Here is a 24424-nt window from a genome sequence, read left to right as displayed (position 1 = left end):
TCGTGCTTGTTGGTGGATCAAACAATCCTTTCTATTGATGGTCTGTCTGGGTCGTAACCACTGCCCTGACACTAACAGTAAGGCCAGAACAGTCTAGATGGCGGCAATATGTTGAAACCACTTTCCTGATTCTCTTAATCCAGTGATGCCCCCTCTCAGAGTCTGTAAATTGGGCAAAATGTCCTTGTGTCATAGAGACATGTCTAACAGTCAGTGATCTATCACCAAGAGGTACACTACTCAAAAGTGGCCTCTGAGAGCCTTTTTTGCAGGGTAACGAGAGAAGCTTTTTTATGCCCAGACAGAACTGAGGAGGAGATTTACAGCAACCCCACATTTCTATCTGGTTATTTCTTGACTTATACATAGGCTATGATGGAGACTCTCTGACTCTCTGACATCATGGGGACATTCTCAGTATTTTTACCCTCTCAGGTGCCTTTGCTTTTTGGGGCACTACTAACATTTGGGGAATTATTGTTGGAGAGTTTGTGCAGGTTGAGAAAAGGTGAGGAAAGTGCTGAAAACTGAGGAGGCAAAAATGTCTGTGCAGAACATTCTCCAGAGGTGTGTGGTGGCAATAAGTCGTCATGGTGGTCTGGGCCAAAAGAAGAAGAAAAACAAAGGGAAACAACTGCTGTACAAGTCACCTGTACTCACTGCACAGGGAAACAACTACTGTACAAGTCACCTGGACTCACTGCACAGGGAAACAACTGCTGTACAAGTCACCTGTACTCACTGCACAGGGAAACAACTACTGTACAAGTCATCTGTACTCACTGCACAGGGAAACAACTACTGTACAAGTCACCTGGACTCACTGCACAGGGAAACAACTGCTGTACAAGTCACCTGTACTCACTGCACAGGGAAACAACTACAGTAAAAGTCACCTGGACTCACTGCACAGGGAAACAACTACTGTACAAGTCACCTGTACTCACTGCACAGAGAAACAACTATTGTACAAGTCATCTGTACTCACTGCACAGGGAAACAACTACTGTACAAGTCACCTGTACTCACTGCAGAGGGAAACAACTACTGTACAAGTCATCTGTACTCACTGCACAGGGAAACAACTACTGTACAAGTCACCTGGACTCACTGCACAGGGAAACAACTACTGTACAAGTCATCTGTACTCACTGCACAGGGAAACAACTACTATACAAGTCATCTGTACTCACTGCACAGGGAAACAACTACTGTACAAGTCACCTGTACTCACTGCACAGGGAAACAACTATTGTACAAGTCACCTGTACTCACTGCACAGGGAAACAACTACTGTACAAGTCACCTGTACTCACTGCACAGGAAAACAACTATTGTACAAGTCACCTGTACTCACTGCACAGGGAAACAACTACTGTACAAGTCACTTGTACTCACTGCACAGGGAAACAACTATTGTACAAGTCACCTGTACTCACTGCACAGGGAAACAACTGCTGTACAAGTCACCTGTACTCACTGCACAGGGAAACAACTATTGTACAAGTCACCTGTACTCACTGCACAGGGAAACAACTACTGTACAAGTCACCTGTACTCACTGCACAGGGAAACAACTATTGTACAAGTCACCTGTACTCACTGCACAGGGAAACAACTACAGTAAAAGTCACCTGTACTCACTGCACAGGGAAACAACTACTGTACAAGTCACCTGTACTCACTGCACAGGGAAACAACTACTGTACAAGTCACCTGTACTCACTGCACAGGGAAACAACTACTGTACAAGTCACCTGTACTCACTGCACAGGGAAACAACTATTGTACAAGTCACCTGTACTCACTGCACAGGGAAACAACTACTGTACAAGTCATCTGTACTCACTGCACAGGGAAACAACTACTGTACAAGTCACCTGGACTCACTGCACAGGGAAACAACTACTGTACAAGTCATCTGTACTCACTGCACAGGGAAACAACTACTATACAAGTCATCTGTACTCACTGCACAGGGAAACAACTACTGTACAAGTCACCTGTACTCACTGCACAGGGAAACAACTATTGTACAAGTCACCTGTACTCACTGCACAGGGAAACAACTACTGTACAAGTCACCTGTACTCACTGCACAGGAAAACAACTATTGTACAAGTCACCTGTACTCACTGCACAGGGAAACAACTACTGTACAAGTCACCTGTACTCACTGCACAGGGAAACAACTATTGTACAAGTCACCTGTACTCACTGCACAGGGAAACAACTATTGTACAAGTCACCTGTACTCACTGCACAGGGAAACAACTACTGTACAAGTCACCTGTACTCACTGCACAGGGAAACAACTATTGTACAAGTCACCTGTACTCACTGCACAGGGAAACAACTACAGTAAAAGTCACCTGTACTCACTGCACAGGGAAACAACTACTGTACAAGTCACCTGTACTCACTGCACAGGGAAACAACTACTGTACAAGTCACCTGTACTCACTGCACAGGGAAACAACTATTGTACAAGTCACCTGTACTCACTGCACAGGGAAACAACTACTGTACAAGTCATCTGTACTCACTGCACAGGGAAACAACTATTGTACAAGTCACCTGTACTCACTGCACAGGGAAACAACTGTTGTACAAGTCATCTGTACTCACTGCACAGGGAAACAACTACTATACAAGTCATCTGTACTCACTGCACAGGGAAACAACTACTGTACAAGTCACCTGGACTCACTGCACAGGGAAACAACTACTGTACAAGTCACCTGGACTCACTGCACAGGGAAACAACTACTGTACAAGTCATCTGTACTCACTGCACAGGGAAACAACTACTGTACAAGTCACCTGGACTCACTGCACAGGGAAACAACTACTATACAAGTCATCTGTACTCACTGCACAGGGAAACAACTACTGTACAAGTCATCTGTACTCACTGCACAGGGAAACAACTACTGTACAAGTCACCTGTACTCACTGCACAGGGAAACAACTATTGTACAAGTCACCTGTACTCACCGCACAGGGAAACAACTACTGTACAAGTCACCTGTACTCACTGCACAGGAAAACAACTATTGTACAAGTCACCTGTACTCACTGCACAGGGAAACAACTACTGTACAAGTCACCTGTACTCACTGCACAGGGAAACAACTATTGTACAAGTCACCTGTACTCACTGCACAGGGAAACAACTACAGTAAAAGTCACCTGTACTCACTGCACAGGGAAACAACTACTGTACAAGTCACCTGTACTCACTGCACAGGGAAACAACTACTGTACAAGTCACCTGTACTCACTGCACAGGGAAACAACTATTGTACAAGTCACCTGTACTCACTGCACAGGGAAACAACTACTGTACAAGTCACCTGTACTCACTGCACAGGGAAACAACTACTGTAAAAGTCACCTGTACTCACGGAAACAACTTTTGTACAAGTCACCTGTACTCACTGCACAGGGAAACAACTTTTGTACAAGTCACCTGTACTCACTGCACAGGGAAACAACTATTGTACAAGTCACCTGTACTCACTGCACAGGGAAACAACTACTGTACAAGTCACCTGTACTCACTGCACAGGGAAACAACTATTGTACAAGTCACCTGTACTCACTGCACAGGGAAACAACTACTGTACAAGTCACCTGGACTCACTGCACAGGGAAACAACTACTGTACAAGTCACCTGGACTCACTGCACAGGGAAACAACTACTATACAAGTCACCTGTACTCACTGCACAGGGAAACAACTATTGTACAAGTCACCTGTACTCACTGCACAGGGAAACAACTACTGTACAAGTCACCTGTACTCACTGCACAGGGAAACAACTACTGTACAAGTCACCTGTACTCACTGCACAGGGAAACAACTACTGTACAAGTCACCTGTACTCACTGCACAGGGAAACAGCTACTGTACAAGTCACCTGTACTCACTGCACAGAGAAACAACTACTGTACAAGTCACCTGTACTCACTGCACAGGGAAACAACTACTGTACAAGTCACCTGGACTCACTGCACAGGGAAACAACTACTGTAAAAGTCACCTGTACTCACGGAAACAACTTTTGTACAAGTCACCTGTACTCACTGCACAGGGAAACAACTTTTGTACAAGTCACCTGTACTCACTGCACAGGGAAACAACTATTGTACAAGTCACCTGTACTCACTGCACAGGGAAACAACTACTGTACAAGTCACCTGTACTCACTGCACAGGGAAACAACTATTGTACAAGTCACCTGTACTCACTGCACAGGGAAACAACTACTGTACAAGTCACCTGGACTCACTGCACAGGGAAACAACTACTGTACAAGTCACCTGGACTCACTGCACAGGGAAACAACTACTGTACAAGTCACCTGTACTCACTGCACAGGGAAACAACTATTGTACAAGTCACCTGTACTCACTGGACAGGGAAACAACTACTGTACAAGTCACCTGTACTCACTGCACAGGGAAACAACTACTGTACAAGTCACCTGTACTCACTGCACAGGGAAACAACTACTGTACAAGTCACCTGTACTCACTGCACAGGGAAACAGCTACTGTACAAGTCACCTGTACTCACTGCACAGAGAAACAACTACTGTACAAGTCACCTGTACTCACTGCACAGGGAAACAACTACTGTACAAGTCACCTGGACTCACTGCACAGGGAAACAACTGCTGTACAAGTCACCTGTACTCACTGCACAGGGAAACAACTGCTGTACAAGTCACCTGTACTCACTGCACAGGGAAACAACTATTGTACAAGTCACCTGTACTCACTGCACAGGGAAACAACTACTGTACAAGTCACCTGTACTCACTGCACAGGGAAACAACTATTGTACAAGTCACCTGTACTCACTGCACAGGGAAACAACTACTGTACAAGTCACCTGTACTCACTGCACAGGGAAACAACTACTGTAAAAGTCACCTGTACTCACGGAAACAACTTTTGTACAAGTCACCTGTACTCACTGCACAGGGAAACAACTTTTGTACAAGTCACCTGTACTCACTGCACAGGGAAACAACTATTGTACAAGTCACCTGTACTCACTGCACAGGGAAACAACTACTGTACAAGTCACCTGTACTCACTGCACAGGGAAACAACTATTGTACAAGTCACCTGTACTCACTGCACAGGGAAACAACTACTGTACAAGTCACCTGGACTCACTGCACAGGGAAACAACTACTGTACAAGTCACCTGGACTCACTGCACAGGGAAACAACTACTATACAAGTCACCTGTACTCACTGCACAGGGAAACAACTATTGTACAAGTCACCTGTACTCACTGCACAGGGAAACAACTACTGTACAAGTCACCTGTACTCACTGCACAGGGAAACAACTACTGTACAAGTCACCTGTACTCACTGCACAGGGAAACAACTACTGTACAAGTCACCTGTACTCACTGCACAGGGAAACAGCTACTGTACAAGTCACCTGTACTCACTGCACAGAGAAACAACTACTGTACAAGTCACCTGTACTCACTGCACAGGGAAACAACTACTGTACAAGTCACCTGGACTCACTGCACAGGGAAACAACTACTGTAAAAGTCACCTGTACTCACGGAAACAACTTTTGTACAAGTCACCTGTACTCACTGCACAGGGAAACAACTTTTGTACAAGTCACCTGTACTCACTGCACAGGGAAACAACTATTGTACAAGTCACCTGTACTCACTGCACAGGGAAACAACTACTGTACAAGTCACCTGTACTCACTGCACAGGGAAACAACTATTGTACAAGTCACCTGTACTCACTGCACAGGGAAACAACTACTGTACAAGTCACCTGGACTCACTGCACAGGGAAACAACTACTGTACAAGTCACCTGGACTCACTGCACAGGGAAACAACTACTGTACAAGTCACCTGTACTCACTGCACAGGGAAACAACTATTGTACAAGTCACCTGTACTCACTGGACAGGGAAACAACTACTGTACAAGTCACCTGTACTCACTGCACAGGGAAACAACTACTGTACAAGTCACCTGTACTCACTGCACAGGGAAACAACTACTGTACAAGTCACCTGTACTCACTGCACAGGGAAACAGCTACTGTACAAGTCACCTGTACTCACTGCACAGAGAAACAACTACTGTACAAGTCACCTGTACTCACTGCACAGGGAAACAACTACTGTACAAGTCACCTGGACTCACTGCACAGGGAAACAACTGCTGTACAAGTCACCTGTACTCACTGCACAGGGAAACAACTGCTGTACAAGTCACCTGTACTCACTGCACAGGGAAACAACTACTGTACAAGTCACCTGTACTCACCGCACAGGGAAACAACTACTGTACAAGTCATCTGTACTCACTGCACAGGGAAACAACTACTGTACAAGTCACCTGTACTCACTGCACAGGGAAACAACTGCTGTACAAGTCACCTGTACTCACTGCACAGGGAAACAACTGCTGTACAAGTCACCTGTACTCACTGCACAGGGAAACAACTACTGTACAAGTCACCTGTACTCACTGCACAGGGAAACAACTGCTGTACAAGTCACCTGTACTCACTGCACAGGGAAACAACTGCTGTACAAGTCACCTGTACTCACTGCACAGGGAAACAACTACTGTACAAGTCACCTGTACTCACTGCACAGGGAAACAACTATTGTACAAGTCACCTGTACTCACTGGACAGGGAAACAACTACTGTACAAGTCACCTGTACTCACTGCACAGGGAAACAACTACTGTACATGTCACCTGTACTCACTGCACAGGGAAACAACTACTGTACAAGTCACCTGTACTCACTGCACAGGGAAACAGCTACTGTACAAGTCACCTGTACTCACTGCACAGAGAAACAACTACTGTACAAGTCACCTGTACTCACTGCACAGGGAAACAACTACTGTACAAGTCACCTGGACTCACTGCACAGGGAAACAACTGCTGTACAAGTCACCTGTACTCACTGCACAGGGAAACAACTGCTGTACAAGTCACCTGTACTCACTGCACAGGGAAACAACTACTGTACAAGTCACCTGGACTCACTGCACAGGGAAACAACTACTGTACAAGTCACCTGTACTCACTGCACCTGCTGGTACCTACCACTCTATGGTCGCTCTATGGCAGTTCAATCTGTTCCTTAATCACGCAAAAACGGCTGAATGGATTTGGATGAAATTGGTCCCATAGATAGATTGTAACCTGGAGTAACACATCGGCTACTTTTTATCCCGGTAAATGACATGGCTTCATGACTGTTATGAATTTATGTTCACGTATTATGTTACACTGCTCTTATCTCAGGTTCCGATAAAGCCAGGTCTGTTATCTCTCTATGTAACACTCAGCTAACCCTCAGTCCATTGTGTACAAGAATTTGCATATTATCTGATCTGCTCCAGGCAGTGCTGACACATTGGATGGGCAAACACCTGTAATCCAAATTTGCGGTTTGCTACTTTTACACATGCCGGGAAAAAGAAAATCTAATTTGTTGCAAAATTCTAAAACAACGAGAGCTATGAAGGAGCCAGAAGTCACAGAGTTCTACTCAAGCGGAGCTGACGGGGATCATGGGCGCCAACAACACACTCATTATATGGCGTCCCAGTGAGCTGCTGAGATGCCGAAACAATCACAGGCACGGTGCGAGGAACGAGTTCAGCAGCAGGACAGCTTAAGAGCTGCGAAACGCCGGAGCAGGCAAACCATCAACGGCAGCAATTTGCTGAATATAGGCAGATCATCGACGCCAACAACACCCAGACGAAGTCGCGGGCAGAGACAAACACAAACAGCATACAAAATACATGAGTGCACAACTGGGAAATTATTATGGGGCCATTACACAAACAAAAAATGAAATATAACCATGCGACGTTGGATCCTCCTGCTAGGCTAATATATAATATACAGAAGAGAGATCCCAGTCCTGACCAGTATATAATATACAGAGGAGAGATCCCAGCCCTGACCAGTATATAATATACAGAGTAGAGATCCCAGTCCTGACCAGTATATAATATACAGAGGAGAGATCCCAGCCCTGACCAGTATATAATATACAGAGAAGAGATCCCAGTCCTGACCAGTATATAATGTACAGAGGAGAGATCCCAGTCCTGACCAGTATATAATATACAGAGGAGAGATCCCAGTCCTGACCAGTATATAATATACATAAAAGAGATCCCAGTCCTGACCAGTATATAATATACAGAGGAGAGATCCCAGTCCTGACTAGTATATAATATACAGACGAGAGATCCCAGTCCTGACCAGTATATAATATACAGAGGAAAGATCCCAGTCCTGACCAGTATACAATATACAGAGGAGAGATCCCAGCCCTGACCAATATATAATATACAGAGGAGAGATCCCAGCCCTGACCAGTATATAATATACAGAGGAGAGATCCAGTCCTGACCAGTATATAATATAGAGAGGAGAGATCCCAGCCCTGACCAGTATATAATGTACAGAGGAGAGATCCCAGTCCTGACCGGTATATAATATACAGAAGAGAGATCCCAGTCCTGAGTAGTATATAATATACAGAGGAGAGATCCCAGTCCTGACCGGGATATAATATACGGAGGACAGATCCCAGCCCTGACCAATATATAATATACAGAGAAGAGATCCCAGCCCTAACCAGTATATAACATACAGAGGAGAGATCCCGGCCCTGACCAGTATATAATATACAGAGGAGAGATCCCAGCCCTGACCAGTATATAATATACAGAGGAGAGATCCCAGCCATGACCAGTATATAATATACAGAGGAGAGATCCCAGTCCTGACCAATATATAATATACAGAGAAGAGATCCCAGCCCTGACCAGTATATAATATACAGAAGAGAGATCCCAGTCCTGACCAGTATATAATATACAGAGGAGAGATCCCAGTCCTGACCAGTATATAATATACAGAGGAGAGATCCTAGCCCTGACCGGTATATAATATACAGAGGAGAGATCCCAGTCCTGACCAATATATAATATACAGAGAAGAGATCCCAGTCCTGACCAGTATATAATATACAGAGGAGAGATCCCAGCCCTGACCGGTATATAATATACAGAGGAGAGATCCCAGTCCTGACCGGTATATAATATACAGAGGAGAGATCCCAGCCCTGACCGGTATATAATATACAGAGGAGAGATCCCAGCCCTGACCAGTATATAATATACAGAGGAGAGATCCCGGCCCTGACCAGTATATAATATACAGAGGAGAGATCCAGTCCTGACCAGTATATAATATAGAGAGGAGAGATCCCAGCCCTGACCAGTATATAATGTACAGAGGAGAGATCCCAGTCCTGACCGGTATATAATATACAGAAGAGAGATCCCAGTCCTGAGTAGTATATAATATACAGAGGAGAGATCCCAGTCCTGACCGGGATATAATATACGGAGGACAGATCCCAGCCCTGACCAATATATAATATACAGAGAAGAGATCCCAGCCCTAACCAGTATATAACATACAGAGGAGAGATCCCGGCCCTGACCAGTATATAATATACAGAGGAGAGATCCCAGCCCTGACCAGTATATAATATACAGAGGAGAGATCCCAGCCATGACCAGTATATAATATACAGAGGAGAGATCCCAGTCCTGACCAATATATAATATACAGAGAAGAGATCCCAGCCCTGACCAGTATATAATATACAGAAGAGAGATCCCAGTCCTGACCAGTATATAATATACAGAGGAGAGATCCCAGTCCTGACCAGTATATAATATACAGAGGAGAGATCCCAGCCCTGACCAGTATATAATGTACAGAGGAGAGATCCCAGTCCTGACCGGTATATAATATACAGAAGAGAGATCCCAGTCCTGAGTAGTATATAATATACAGAGGAGAGATCCCAGTCCTGACCGGGATATAGTATACGGAGGACAGATCCCAGCCCTGACCAATATATAATATACAGAGAAGAGATCCCAGCCCTAACCAGTATATAACATACAGAGGAGAGATCCCGGCCCTGACCAGTATATAATATACAGAGGAGAGATCCCAGCCCTGACCAGTATATAATATACAGAGGAGAGATCCCAGCCATGACCAGTATATAATATACAGAGGAGAGATCCCAGCCATGACCAGTATATAATATACAGAGGAGAGATCCCAGTCCTGACCAATATATAATATACAGAGAAGAGATCCCAGCCCTGACCAGTATATAATATACAGAAGAGAGATCCCAGTCCTGACCAGTATATAATATACAGAGGAGAGATCCCAGTCCTGACCAGTATATAATATACAGAGGAGAGATCCTAGCCCTGACCGGTATATAATATACAGAGGAGAGATCCCAGTCCTGACCAATATATAATATACAGAGAAGAGATCCCAGTCCTGACCAGTATATAATATACAGAGGAGAGATCCCAGCCCTGACCGGTATATAATATACAGAGGAGAGATCCCAGTCCTGACCGGTATATAATATACAGAGGAGAGATCCCAGCCCTGACCGGTATATAATATACAGAGGAGAGATCCCAGCCCTGACCAGTATATAATATACAGAGGAGAGATCCCGGCCCTGACCAGTATATAATATACAGAGGAGAGATCCCAGTCCTGACCAGTATATAATATACAGAGGAGAGATCCCAGCCCTGACCGGTATATAATATACAGAGGAGAGATCCCAGCCCTGACCAGTATATAATATATAATATATAGAGGAGAGATCCCAGTCCTGACCAGTATATAATATACAGAGGAGATATCCCGGCCCTGACCAGTATATAATATACAGAGGAGAGATCCCAGTCCTGACCGGTATATAATATACAGAGGAGAGATCCCAGCCCTGACCGGTATATAATATACAGAGGAGAGATCCCAGCCCTGACCAGTATATAATATACAGAGGAGAGATCCCAGCCCTGACCAGTATATAATATACAGAGGAGAGATCCCAGCCATGACTAGTATATAATATACAGAGGAGAGATCCCAGCCCTGACCGGGATATAATATACAGAGAAGAGATCCCAGTCCTGACGGTATATAATATACAGAGAAGAAATCCCAGTCCTGACCAGTATATAATATACAGAGGAGAGATCCCAGCCCTGACCAGTATATAATATACAGAGGAGAGATCCCAGCCATGACCAGTATATAATATACAGAGGAGAGATCCTAGTCCTGACCAGTATATAATATACAGAGGAGAGCTCCCAGTCCTGACCAGTATATAATATACAGAGGAGAGATCCCAGTCCTGACCAATATATAATATACAGAGAAGAGATCCCAGCCCTGACCAGTATATAATATACAGAAGAGAGATCCCAGTCCTGACCAGTATATAATATACAGAGGAGAGATCCCAGTCCTGACCAGTATATAATATACAGAGGAGAGATCCCGGCCCTGACCAATATGTAATATACAGAAGAGAGATCCCAGCCCTGACCAGTATATAATATACAGAAGAGAAATCCCAGCCCTGAGCAATATATAATATACAGAGAAGAGATCCCAGCCCTAACCAGTATATAATATACAGAGGAGAGATCCCGGCCCTGACCAGTATATAATATACAGAGGAGAGATCCCAGCCCTGACCAGTATATAATATACAGAGGAGAGATCCCAGCCATGACCAGTATATAATATACAGAGGAGAGATCCCAGTCCTGACCAGTATATAATATACAGAGGAGAGATCCCAGTCCTGACCAGTATATAATATACAGAGGAGAGATCCCAGTCCTGACCAGTATATAATATACAGAGGAGAGATCCTAGCCCTGACCGGTAAATAATATACAGAGGAGAGATCCCAGCCCTGACCAGTATATAATATACAGAGAAGAGATCCCAGTCCTGACCAGTATATAATATACAGAGGAGAGATCCCAGTCCTGACCAGTATATAATATACAGAGGAGAGATCCCAGTCCTGACCAGTATATAATATACAGAGGAGAGATCCTAGCCCTGACCGGTAAATAATATACAGAGGAGAGATCCCAGTCCTGACCAATATATAATATACAGAGAAGAGATCCCAGTCCTGAGTAGTATATAATATACAGAGGAGAGATCCCAGTCCTGACCGGGATATAATATACAGAGGAGAGATCCCAGCCCTGACCAATATATAATATACAGAGAAGAGATCCCAGCCCTAACCAGTATATAATATACAGAGGAGAGATTCCGGCCCTGACCAGTATATAATATACAGAGGAGAGATCCCAGCCCTGACCAGTATATAATATACAGAGGAGAGATCCCAGCCATGACCAGTATATAATATACAGAGGAGAGATCCCAGTCCTGACCAATATATAATATACAGAGAAGAGATCCCAGCCCTGACCAGTATATAATATGCAGAGGAGAGATCCCGGCCCTGACCAGTATATAATATACAGAGGAGAGATCCCAGTCCTGACCAGTATATAATATACAGAGGAGAGATCCCAGCCCTGACCGGTATATAATATACAGAGGAGAGATCCCAGCCCTGACCAGTATATAATATATAATATATAGAGGAGAGATCCCAGTCCTGACCAGTATATAATATACAGAAGAGAGATCCCAGTCCTGACCAGTATATAATATACAGAGGAGAGATCCCAGTCCTGACCAGTATATAATATACAGAGGAGAGATCCCAGTCCTGACCAGTATATAATATACAGAGGAGAGATCCTAGCCCTGACCGGTATATAATATACAGAGGAGAGATCCCAGTCCTGACCAATATATAATATACAGAGATCCCAGTCCTGACCAGTATATAATATACAGAGGAGAGATCCCAGTCCTGACCAGTATATAATATACAGAGGAGAGATCCCAGTCCTGACCAGTATATAATATACAGAGGAGAGATCCCAGCCCTGACCGGTATATAATATACAGAGGAGAGATCCCAGTCCTGACCAGTATATAATATATAATATACAGAGGAGAGATCCCAGTCCTGACCAGTATATAATATACAGAGGAGAGATCCCGGCCCTGACCAGTATATAATATACAGAGAAGAGATCCCAGTCCTGACCAGTATATAATATACAGAGGAGAGATCCCAGTCCTGATGGTATATAATATACAGAGAAGAGATCCCAGTCCTCACCAGTATATAATATACAGAGGAGAGATCCCAGCCCTGACCAGTATATAACATACAGAGGAGAGATCCCAGCCATGACTAGTATATAATATACAGAGGAGAGATCCCAGCCCTGACCGGGATATAATATACAGAGAAGAGATCCCAGTCCTGACGGTATATAATATACAGAGAAGAGATCCCAGTCCTGACCAGTATATAATATACAGAGGAGAGATCCCAGCCCTGACCAGTATATAATATACAGAGGAGAGATCCCAGTCCTGACCAGTATATAATATACAGAGGAGAGATCCCAGCCCTGACCAGTATATAATATACGGAGGAGAGATCCCAGTCCTGACCAGTATATTTTATAAAGAGATCGCATTTCTGACCGGTATATAATATACAGAGGAGAGATCCCAGCCCTGACCAGTATATAATATACAGAAGAGAGATCCCAGTCCTGACCAGTATATAATATACAGAGGAGAGATCCCAGCCCTGACCGGTATATAATATACAGAGGAGAGATCCCAGCCCTGACCAGTATATAATATACAGAGGAGAGATCCCAGTCCTGACCAGTATATAATATATAATATACAGAGGAGAGATCCCAGTCCTGACCAGTATATAATATACAGAGGAGAGATCCCAGTCCTGACCAGTATATAATATACAGAGGAGAGATCCCAGTCCTGACCAGTATATAATATACAGAGGAGAGATCCCAGCCCTGACCAGTATATAATATACAGAGGAGAGATCCCAGTCCTTACCAGTATATAATATACAGAGGAGAGATCCCAGTCCTGAGCAGTATATAATATACAGAGGAGAGATCCCAGTCCTGACCAGTATATAATATACAGAGATGAGATCCCAGTCCTGACTAGTATATAATATACAGAGGAGAGATCCCAGTCCTGACCAGTATATAATATACAGAGAAGAGATCCCAGCCCTGACCAGTATATAATATACAGAGGAGAGATCCCAGCCGTGACCAGTATATAATATACAGAGGAGAGATCCCAGTCCTGACCAGTATATAATATACAGAGGAGAGATCCCAGTCCTGACCAGTATATAATATACAAAGGAGAGATCCCAGCCCTGACCGGTATATAATATACAGAGAAGAGATCCCAGTCCTGACCAGTATATAATATACAGAGGAGAGATCCCAGCCATGACCAGTATATAATATACAGAGGAGAGATCCCAGTCCTGACCAGTATATAATATACAGAGGAGAGATCCCAGCCCTGACCAGTATATAATATACAGAGGAGAGATCCCAGTCCTGACCAGTATATTTTATAAAGAGATCGCATTTCTGACCGGTATATAATATACAGAGGAGATATCCCAGCCCTGACCAGTATATAATATACAGAGAAGAGATCCCAGCCCTGATCAGTATATAATATACAGAGGAGAGATCCCAGCCCTGACTAGTATATAATATACAGAGGAGAGATCCCAGCCCTGACCGGTATATAATATACAGAGGAGAGATCCCAGCCCTGACCAGTATATAATATACAGAAGAGAGATCCCAGTCCTGACCAGTATATAATATACAGAGGAGAGATCCCAGCCCTGACCGGTATATAATATACAGAGGAGAGATCCCAGCCCTGACCAGTATATAATATACAGAGGAGAGATCCCAGTCCTGACCAGTATATAATATATAATATACAGAGGAGAGATCCCAGTCCTGACCAGTATATAATATACAGAGGAGAGATCCCAGTCCTGACCAGTATATAATATACAGAGGAGAGATCCCAGTCCTGACCAGTATATAATATACAGAGGAGAGATCCCAGCCCTGACCAGTATATAATATACAGAGGAGAGATCCCAGTCCTTACCAGTATATAATATACAGAGGAGAGATCCCAGTCCTGAGCAGTATATAATATACAGAGGAGAGATCCCAGTCCTGACCAGTATATAATATACAGAGATGAGATCCCAGTCCTGAACAGTATATAATATACAGAGGAGAGATCCCAGTCCTGACCAATATATAATATACAGAGAAGAGATCCCAGTCCTGACCAGTATATAATATACAGAGGAGAGATCCCAGTCCTGACCAGTATATAATATACAGAGGAGAGATCCCAGCCCTGACCAGTATATAATATACAGAAGAGAGATCCCAGTCCTGACCGGTATATAATATACAGAGGAGAGATCCCAGTCCTGACCAGTATATAATATACAGAGGAGAGAACCCAGTCCTGACCAGTATATACAGTATATTACACAGAGGAGGTGTCGGGGTTGTCGGGCCCCTTACTCATCCTGGTTGGTCAGTGGTCGCAGCTTCACCTTCCTCATCACTAGATCACGGCTCAGGTCTCCTGATGTCATCGTGTTGTCAGTGCACACATGGTTTAACCCCTTGTTTCTGGATGCTCTTCATCATCATCCTCCTCGCCACCTGCTCCTCTCTCCTCCTGCCTGTGGATGCTGCTGCTGCTGGACCACCGCTCCTCCATCATCACCTCCCCCTCCTCAGCCCCCCACCATCCTCCTCCTCCTCCTCGTCCTTACCTCGTCTTGTGGGGTCTTCGCACCTCCTGCAGCATCTGAGGGTCCAGGCGGAGGATGGAGGGGGCTGCAGAGCTGATAATCCGGCCTGGATGCTGCAGCCTCCGCCAGTGGACAGATGCAGTGTGATGCAGTGTATTGTGTGATGTCACTACCTGTGGTGGGCGGAGCTGTGCATAATAATCATGGCTTAACCCCTCGCCTGCCACTAAGCACCCAATCCCATCGTCCCCTCAAGTCAGACAGCAAGACGGTGACATGGAGCATAGGGGGCAGAAGTGTTCTCCTTTATTAAGGACGGAGGTGTACACTGACCCCCAGAGCTGACAACCTACACCGCGTCCCCATGTCATAGGTCGGGACGAAGGCCGTATAATAAACCACACTGACCCCCAGAGCTGACAATCTACACCATGTCCTCATGTCATAGGTCGGGACGAAGGCCGTATAATAAACCACACTGACCCCCAGAGCTGACAATCTACACCGTGTCCCCATGTCATAGGTCGGGACGAAGGCCGTATAACTCACCACACTGACCCCCAGAGCTGACTTCCACACTAATCTCAAGAGCTGACCACCTATACCATGTCCTCCATGTCAGAGGTCAGGATGAAGATTGTATAACCCTCCACATGGTCCTCCAGAGCTGACAACCACCCAAACACTCCCAATTATTGGAAGGTAAAAGTGAACAATTTTTCGTCCTTGTGGTCAATTTAGCGGCCCCTGTAAAAGCACCGTAATAACTGAACCACCAGCAAGAAGAGCTGGTGGACCCTCCATACTGACTGACACCTGAGACCCTCCTGACTATTTGAAGACGTGGTCTAGTGTTTGGAAGGAGATGAACGTGTCGGTCCCTTGGAGGGTTTGACCCCCGTTGTCCACTACAATCACTATGATCATGATGTCACCAGTAAGCTGCTGTTTGATAGGACACAAGTGCCATCGCTGGACGCAATAACCAGGAGTGAACTTCCATCAGATCTCCAAAGAGGTCCACTACTAATGTTTTACATGTGGACCTTGTCATGGTGGCACCTAGTGGCCACACTGCTTGGTGAGTGACGCTTTTGTCCAAACTGGACCTGTCATCACATGACCTTGATGGTGGTGGTTCTCCTTACTGAGCATGAAAGTTCCTTGTTCCTATGTGTGACCTGGAATGATGCTGCTGGGTGCCATGTGTGGGGACCTTTGGTCACATGATGAGACTGATAGGTCCTTCAATCAAGAAGGAACTTCCTCTAGTAATTGTTCTAGAACCTATGGACTCCTTATACACAAACCACTCTAAGCATAACACGCCCAAGAATCCTACAGACTAGACATGGAGCCCTTTCTTACTTTTCAGTACCCCTTTGTGACCAAAACTTCCCAAGAACCCAGCTGGTTTTTGTGGTACAAGGTGAGATCAGGCCAATGCTTGGGGTGGGTGCAATACTCCTTCAGGGCAAGGCTGAGACTGAGTTTGGGGTTGAGAAATGGATGAAGGCCAGAAACTGTAGAATGGACATAGGTGAGTGGTGACCATGGCCCAAACCAGATGGGGCTCTCGAAAGTAACAGGTCCTGAGTGGTGGGGCAAAGTGGTAAGAGCTAAGGGAGGGACTTAGGAGGTCTTGCCAAAAATTGTATAAATGTTTAGATGGCAGGTTGGTTTGACGTGTCCCTTACTGAGCAGAGACCTTTTATGGTGACTTTTGCCAGGACTCTCCACCTATAGTCTGAAGAAGACACTGGGGTACATTCAGGTGACGCTTCAAGGGGTCACATCGTATGTCTTCAGATACCAACATACTGTGTGATGGACCGCACTATGGTCAGAAATCAGCGTCACAAGGTCAGCGTGAGTCCATGGAGAAACTGAGCATCATGGGAACTTTATACAAGTCCTCAAGAAACTGCTGGATCCGTAAGAAATCTGCAGCTAAGAAGACTGCTGTACTGGGCGTCCGTGCCAATGTATGATCTCATCATGCAGAGACATTAAATCTTGGGACACTCCTCAGACCTTTCTCCGTCATCAGTCAATTAATAAGAATCAATTATACACAGGGCGATAGTCTGGGAGAGCGCCCCCTGTATAGACGTAGGTGACAACAGCAATATCTGACCTCCAGACATTACAGAAACGTGTCGCTCATATCACCTGGTGTCTATTATGTAGAGCTTGTGCCATAATGTAGGCAGAAGTCTCCACTCCCCACATTACGGACCTATGGAGAAACCCCAACCCCAGCATTTATAAATATGAATCCAACCTGAACCAAGTACAATATACCCTGGTTACATAGCCCTAGAGGACGGCACTTCCCTCGGCTAGCACGGCAGTCTTGGGCAGAGGCCGCATAGCGACTGCACTGAACACCAGGTGGTGGTCGTGGTGGTTATTCCCATGGCTGTCAGGTAACCATTTTAGGCCATTATAGACACATTAACCTTTCAGGAAAGATGGACATAATAACCCACTGGAGGTAGATAGATGCGTTAACTTTTCAGGAGTGATGGACGTGAAAACCTTTTTGGGGGGATGGACACATTAACCTCTCGGGAGAGATGGGAACGTTAACTTCTTGGAGGGATGGACACGTTAACCTTTTGGAGGGATGGACACCCTAACCTCTTGGAGGGATGGACACGTTAACCTCTTGGAAGGATGGACACCCTAACCTCTTGGAGGGATGGACACCTTAACCTCTCTCGAGAGATGGGCACGTTAACCTCTTCGAGAGATGGACACCTTAGTCTCTTGGGAGAAATGGACATGTTAACCTCTTGGGGGAATGGACACCTTAGCCTCTCGGGAGAGATGGGCACATTAACTTCTTGGAGGGATGGACACGTTAACCTCTTGAAGGGATGGACACCTTAGCCTCTCGGGAGAGATGGACATGTTAACCTCTTGGAGGGATGGACACCTTAACCTCTCGAGAGAGATGGGCACGTTAACCTCTTCGAGAGATGGACTCCTTAGTCTCTCGGGAGAGATGGACATGTTAACCTCTTGGGGGGATGGACAACTTAACCTCTCGAGAGAGAGATGGACATGTTAACCTCTTGGAGGGATGGACACCTTAGCCTCTCGGGAGAGATGGGCACATTAACCTCTTGGATGTAGATAGATGTGTTAACTTTTCAGGAGTGATGGATGTGAAAACCTTTTTGGAGGGGGAAGATGGATACATTAACCTCTCAGGAGAGATGGGTAAGTTAACCTCTTGGAGGGATGGACACCTTAACCCCCTTGAGAGAGATGGACACGTTAACCTCTTGGAGGGATGCGTTAAACCTTCAGAAGGGATGGATATGGTACCCACTTGGGATGGATGGACTCCTTAACCTACTGGGAGGGATGGAGTCTTCGGCTTCACAGGAAGGACATTAACTTCTCAAGCGGCATACATGTATTACCCTCTTGGGATAGATAGAGGCATTAACCTCTTGGGAAGGATGGACGTGTTTTAAGGAGCGAGGGATGAATGCAATAACCTTTCAGGAGGGATTGTGGGATAACCTTTTGGAAGGGATTACCACAATAATTTCACAGGAGGGGTGAACGGAATAACCTAGTATCGGGAGGGAAGAACACAATCAACTCTTGGGATGGATAGATGCATTAACCTATCGTTAGGGATGGGCACGATAAAACCATTTGGAGGGATGGACACCTTAACCTCTCAGGAGGGATAGATGTGTTAACCTCTTGGTGGGAAGGGCACATTGACCTCTTGGGAGAGAAGCATGCGTCAACCTCTTGGGAGGGACGGACACGTTAACTTTTCGGGAGACATGAATGTGTCAACCTCTCAAAAGCATGGACGCATCAACCTCTCTGGAGGGATGGACATGTCAACCTCCATGGGTGGATGGATGTACGTATGTGATAACCTCTTGCGAGACAGTCGTGTTAACCTCTAGAGAGGAATAGACCTGTTCACCTCTGAGGAGGAATGGACGCATCAACCTCGTGAAGGCATGGGTACATCAACTTCTAGGAAGGATGGATATGTTTACCTCTCTGAGAAAAGGAGAAATTAACCTTTCGGAGGGAAAGGGTATTCTCTTATGTGGCAGGATCTCAGGTAATAACAACCAGTTTTGTAACCTTAAGGTCATTCCAGTTAGAAAGAGGAAACCATTAAGAGGGTGGTGCCACTAGCGCCACCTTATAGAACAAGGCTGTATGTCAATCCTTTCAGCGGGCCTTATACCATGACTAGGGAAGGGAACAAAACCAAACACTCATCTGCTCTAAGCTGTTTTGGGATGCTTGTCTCTCATCAATGCCGACAAGTCTCCATGTGTACAAACTGAAGACCTTCCAAGGCGTAGCACCCGAGCAAGCAGGAGACTGTTCTGAGGAGCAACACAATGATCGTATAATGATAGTCTCTACTACAACATATATTGGGAGGGGGCACCTGGCTGATTGTATAAATAGATTTATTTGGGATATTGGGGACCAGGCTGATTGTACAATCATAGTCTTCTCTATTTCGGATATTGGGGAGGGGGCGCCAGGCTAATTGTATAATGATAGTCTTCTCTATTTCGGATATTGAGGAGGGGGCACTGTTTCTATAGGAGTCTTAGAGCCCTTTGTTCTCCGAGTTCAGATAATTAGACATCTTCCCCATAGTAATTATGAGGATCGTCTTCTCCTAATCATCTACTCCATGAAATCTGCGGTTACCCCCTCATCATCCATTCTGCACATTTAACCTATCAATGACTACAACCTGCAGCTTCTTGCTTATTTTAACCCTTCACAGGGTGTCAGGGATCTCTAGTGATGCTTGGAACCTGTCGAGGGGATCCCCGGAAGACCGCAGTCTGTAGAGTTGTCAGTGTTGGTAGGACTTCATCAGATGGGAGATGCTTGGAATGGTCCAGACGTACTGATTCACGAATCCTGGCCAGAACTTTAGGCTGGCAGAGACGCGCGGTTCGCCCCGTTCACCCTCATATTTTGGCAGGAAGGACTTGTATTAACTGTTTGTGTGCAGTGCCTGAGCAGCATTCCTCTAGGACATGAACAAGATTTGAGTGGTAGACAAGCGAGTGTGTCACAACTTGGTGTACTAGAGTAGCAGCACATGTAGTCTGTACAACCTCCTGAGCCTCTAGCAGCACATGTAGGCTCTACAACCTCCTGGACCTCTAGCAGCACATGTAGGCTCTACAACCTCCTGGCCTCTAGCAGAACATATAGGCTCTACCACCTCCTGGGCCTCTAGCGGCACATGTAGGCTCTACAACCTCCTGGACCTCTAGCAGCACATGTAGGCTCTACCACCTCCTGGGCCTCTAGCAGAACATATAGGCTCTACCACCTCCTGGGCCTCTAGCAGCACATGTAGGCTCTACAACCTCCTGGACCTCTAGTAGCACATGTAGGCTCTACCACATCCTGGGCCTCTGGTAGCACATGTAGGCTCTACCACCTCCTGGGCCTCTCGTAGCACATGTAGGCTCTACAACTTCTTGGGCCTCTAGCAGCACATGTAGGCTCTATTACCTCCTGGGCCTCTAGCAGCACATGTAGACTCTACAAGCTCCTGGGCCTCTAGCAGAACATGTAGGCTCTACAACCTCCTGAGCTTCTAGCAGCACGTGTAGGCTCTACAAGCTGCTGGGCCTCTAGCACCACATGTAGGCTCTACAACCTCCTGGGCCTCTAGCAGCACATGTAGGCTCTACAAGCTCCTGGGCCTCTAGCAGCACATGTAGGCTCTACCACCTCCTGGGGGTCTAGCAGCACATGTAGGCTCTACAACCTCCTGGGCTTCTAGTAGCACATGTAGGCTCTACCAGCTCCTGGACCTCTAGCAGCACATGTAGGCTCTACCACCTCCTGGGCCTCTGGTAGCACATGTAGGCTCTACCACCTCCTGGGCCTCTCGTAGCACATGTAGGCTCTACAACTTCTTGGGCCTCTAGCAGCACATGTAGGCTCTATTACCTCCTGGCCTTCTAGCACCACATATAGGCTCTACCATCTCCTGGGCCTCTAGCAGCACATGTAGGCTCTACTACCTCCTGGGCCTCTAGCAGAATATGTGGGCTCTACAACCTCCTGAACCTCTAGCAGCACATGTAGGCTCTACCACCTCCTGGGGGTCTAGCAGCACATGTAGGCTCTACAACCTCCTGGGCTTCTAGTAGCACATGTAGGCTCTACCACCTCCTGGACCTCTAGTAGCACATGTAGGCTCTACCACCTCCTGGGCCTCTGGTAGCACATGTAGGCTCTACCACCTCCTGGGCCTCTCGTAGCACATGTAGGCTCTACAACTTCTTGGGCCTCTAGCAGCACATGTAGGCTCTATTACCTCCTGGCCTTCTAGCACCACATATAGGCTCTACCATCTCCTGGGCCTCTAGCAGCACATGTAGGCTCTACTACCTCCTGGGCCTCTAGCAGAATATGTGGGCTCTACAACCTCCTGAACCTCTAGTAGCACATGTAGGCTCTACAACCTCCTGGCCTTCTAGCAGCACATGCAGGCTCTACAACCTCCTGAACCTCTAGCAGCACATGTAGGCTCTACAACCTCCTGGGCCTCTAGCAGAACATATAGGCTCTACCACCTCCTGGGCCTCTAGCGGCACATGTAGGCTCTACAACCTCCTGGACCTCTAGCAGCACATGTAGGCTCTACCACCTCCTGGGCCTCTAGCAGAACATATAGGCTCTACCACCTCCTGGGCCTCTAGCAGCACATGTAGGCTCTACAACCTCCTGGACCTCTAGTAGCACATGTAGGCTCTACCACCTCCTGGGCCTCTGGTAGCATATGTAGGCTCTACCACCTCCTGGGGCTCTCGTAGCACATGTAGGCTCTACAACTTCTTGGGCCTCTAGCAGCACATGTAGGCTCTATTACCTCCTGGGCCTCTAGCAGCACATGTAGACTCTACAAGCTCCTGGGCCTCTAGCAGAACATGTAGGCTCTACAACCTCCTGAGCTTCTAGCAGCACGTGTAGGCTCTACAAGCTGCTGGGCCTCTAGCAGCACATGTAGGCTCTACAACCTCCTGGGCCTCTAGCAGCACATGTAGGCTCTACAAGCTCCTGGGCCTCTAGCAGCACATGTAGGCTCTACCACCTCCTGGGGGTCTAGCAGCACATGTAGGCTCTACAACCTCCTGGGCTTCTAGTAGCACATGTAGGCTCTACCACCTCCTGGACCTCTAGTAGCACATGTAGGCTCTACCACCTCCTGGGCCTCTGGTAGCACATGTACGCTCTACCACCTCCTGGGCCTCTCGTAGCACATGTAGGCTCTACAACTTCTTGGGCCTCTAGCAGCACATGTAGGCTCTATTACCTCCTGGCCTTCTAGCACCACATATAGGCTCTACCATCTCCTGGGCCTCTAGCAGCACATGTAGGCTCTACTACCTCCTGGGCCTCTAGCAGAATATGTGGGCTCTACAACCTCCTGGCCTTCTGGCAGCACATGCAGGCTCTACAACCTCCTGAACCTCTAGCAGCACATGTAGGCTCTACAACCTCCTGGCCTTCTAGCAGCACATGTAGGCTCTACAACCTCCTGGGCCTCTAGCAGAACATTTAGGCTCTACAACTTCCTGGCCTTCTAGCAGCACATGTAGGCTCTACCACCTCCTGGCCTTCTAGCAGCACATGTAGGCTCTACAACCTCCTGAGCTTCTAGCAGCACATGTAGGCTCTACAAGCTCCTGGGCCTCTAGCAGCACATGTAGGCTCTACCACCTCCTGGCCTTCTAGCAGCACATGTAGGCTCTACAACCTCCTGGCCTTCTAGCAGCACATGTAGGTTCTACAAGCTCCTGGGCCTCTAGCAGCTCATGTAGGCTCTACCACCTCCTGGCCTTCTAGCAGCACATGTAGGCTCTACAACCTCCTGGCCTTCTAGCAGCACATGTAGGCTCTACAACCTCCTGGCCTTCTAGCAGCACATGTGGGCTCAACAAGCTCCTGGGCCTCTAGTAGCACATGTAGGTTCTACCACCTCCTGGGCCTCTAGCAGCACATGTAGGCTCTATTACCTCCTGGCCTTCTAGCACCACATATAGGCTCTACCATCTCCTGGGCCTCTAGCAGCACATGTAGGCTCTACTACCTCCTGGGCCTCTAGCAGAATATGTGGGCTCTACAACCTCCTGAACCTCTAGCAGCACATGTAGGCTCTACCACCTCCTGGGGGTCTAGCAGCACATGTAGGCTCTACAACCTCCTGGGCTTCTAGTAGCACATGTAGGCTCTACCACCTCCTGGACCTCTAGTAGCACATGTAGGCTCTACCACCTCCTGGGCCTCTGGTAGCACATGTAGGCTCTACCACCTCCTGGGCCTCTCGTAGCACATGTAGGCTCTACAACTTCTTGGGCCTCTAGCAGCACATGTAGGCTCTATTACCTCCTGGCCTTCTAGCACCACATATAGGCTCTACCATCTCCTGGGCCTCTAGCAGCACATGTAGGCTCTACTACCTCCTGGGCCTCTAGCAGAATATGTGGGCTCTACAACCTCCTGAACCTCTAGTAGCACATGTAGGCTCTACAACCTCCTGGCCTTCTAGCAGCACATGCAGGCTCTACAACCTCCTGAACCTCTAGCAGCACATGTAGGCTCTACAACCTCCTGGGCCTCTAGCAGAACATATAGGCTCTACCACCTCCTGGGCCTCTAGCGGCACA

At 46.7% G+C, this 24424-nt stretch overlaps 2 protein-coding genes across 2 annotated transcripts in view; both read right to left on the bottom strand.

Moving 5' to 3' along the window:
• Positions 1-15851, bottom strand: part of FNDC4 (fibronectin type III domain containing 4) — a 28178-nt gene extending 12327 nt beyond the window's left edge. The window contains exon 1 of the mRNA XM_075269381.1: positions 15738-15851. The gene's annotated coding sequence lies outside the window, so the exon portion shown is untranslated. The remainder of the gene's footprint in view (positions 1-15737) is intronic.
• LOC142198684 (scavenger receptor cysteine-rich type 1 protein M130-like) overlaps positions 432-24424 on the bottom strand; it is an 86737-nt gene continuing 62744 nt past the window's right edge. The window contains exon 20 of the mRNA XM_075269712.1: positions 432-598. Coding sequence (XP_075125813.1) covers positions 432-598 — 167 coding nt within the window. The remainder of the gene's footprint in view (positions 599-24424) is intronic.

Source organism: Leptodactylus fuscus, chromosome 3 (assembly GCF_031893055.1).
Source record: "Leptodactylus fuscus isolate aLepFus1 chromosome 3, aLepFus1.hap2, whole genome shotgun sequence".
In the NCBI taxonomy this organism is placed as follows: Eukaryota; Metazoa; Chordata; class Amphibia; order Anura; family Leptodactylidae; genus Leptodactylus; species Leptodactylus fuscus.
Note: the sequence above shows the minus strand (reverse complement) of the source record. Positions and strands in the feature narration are given on the sequence as shown.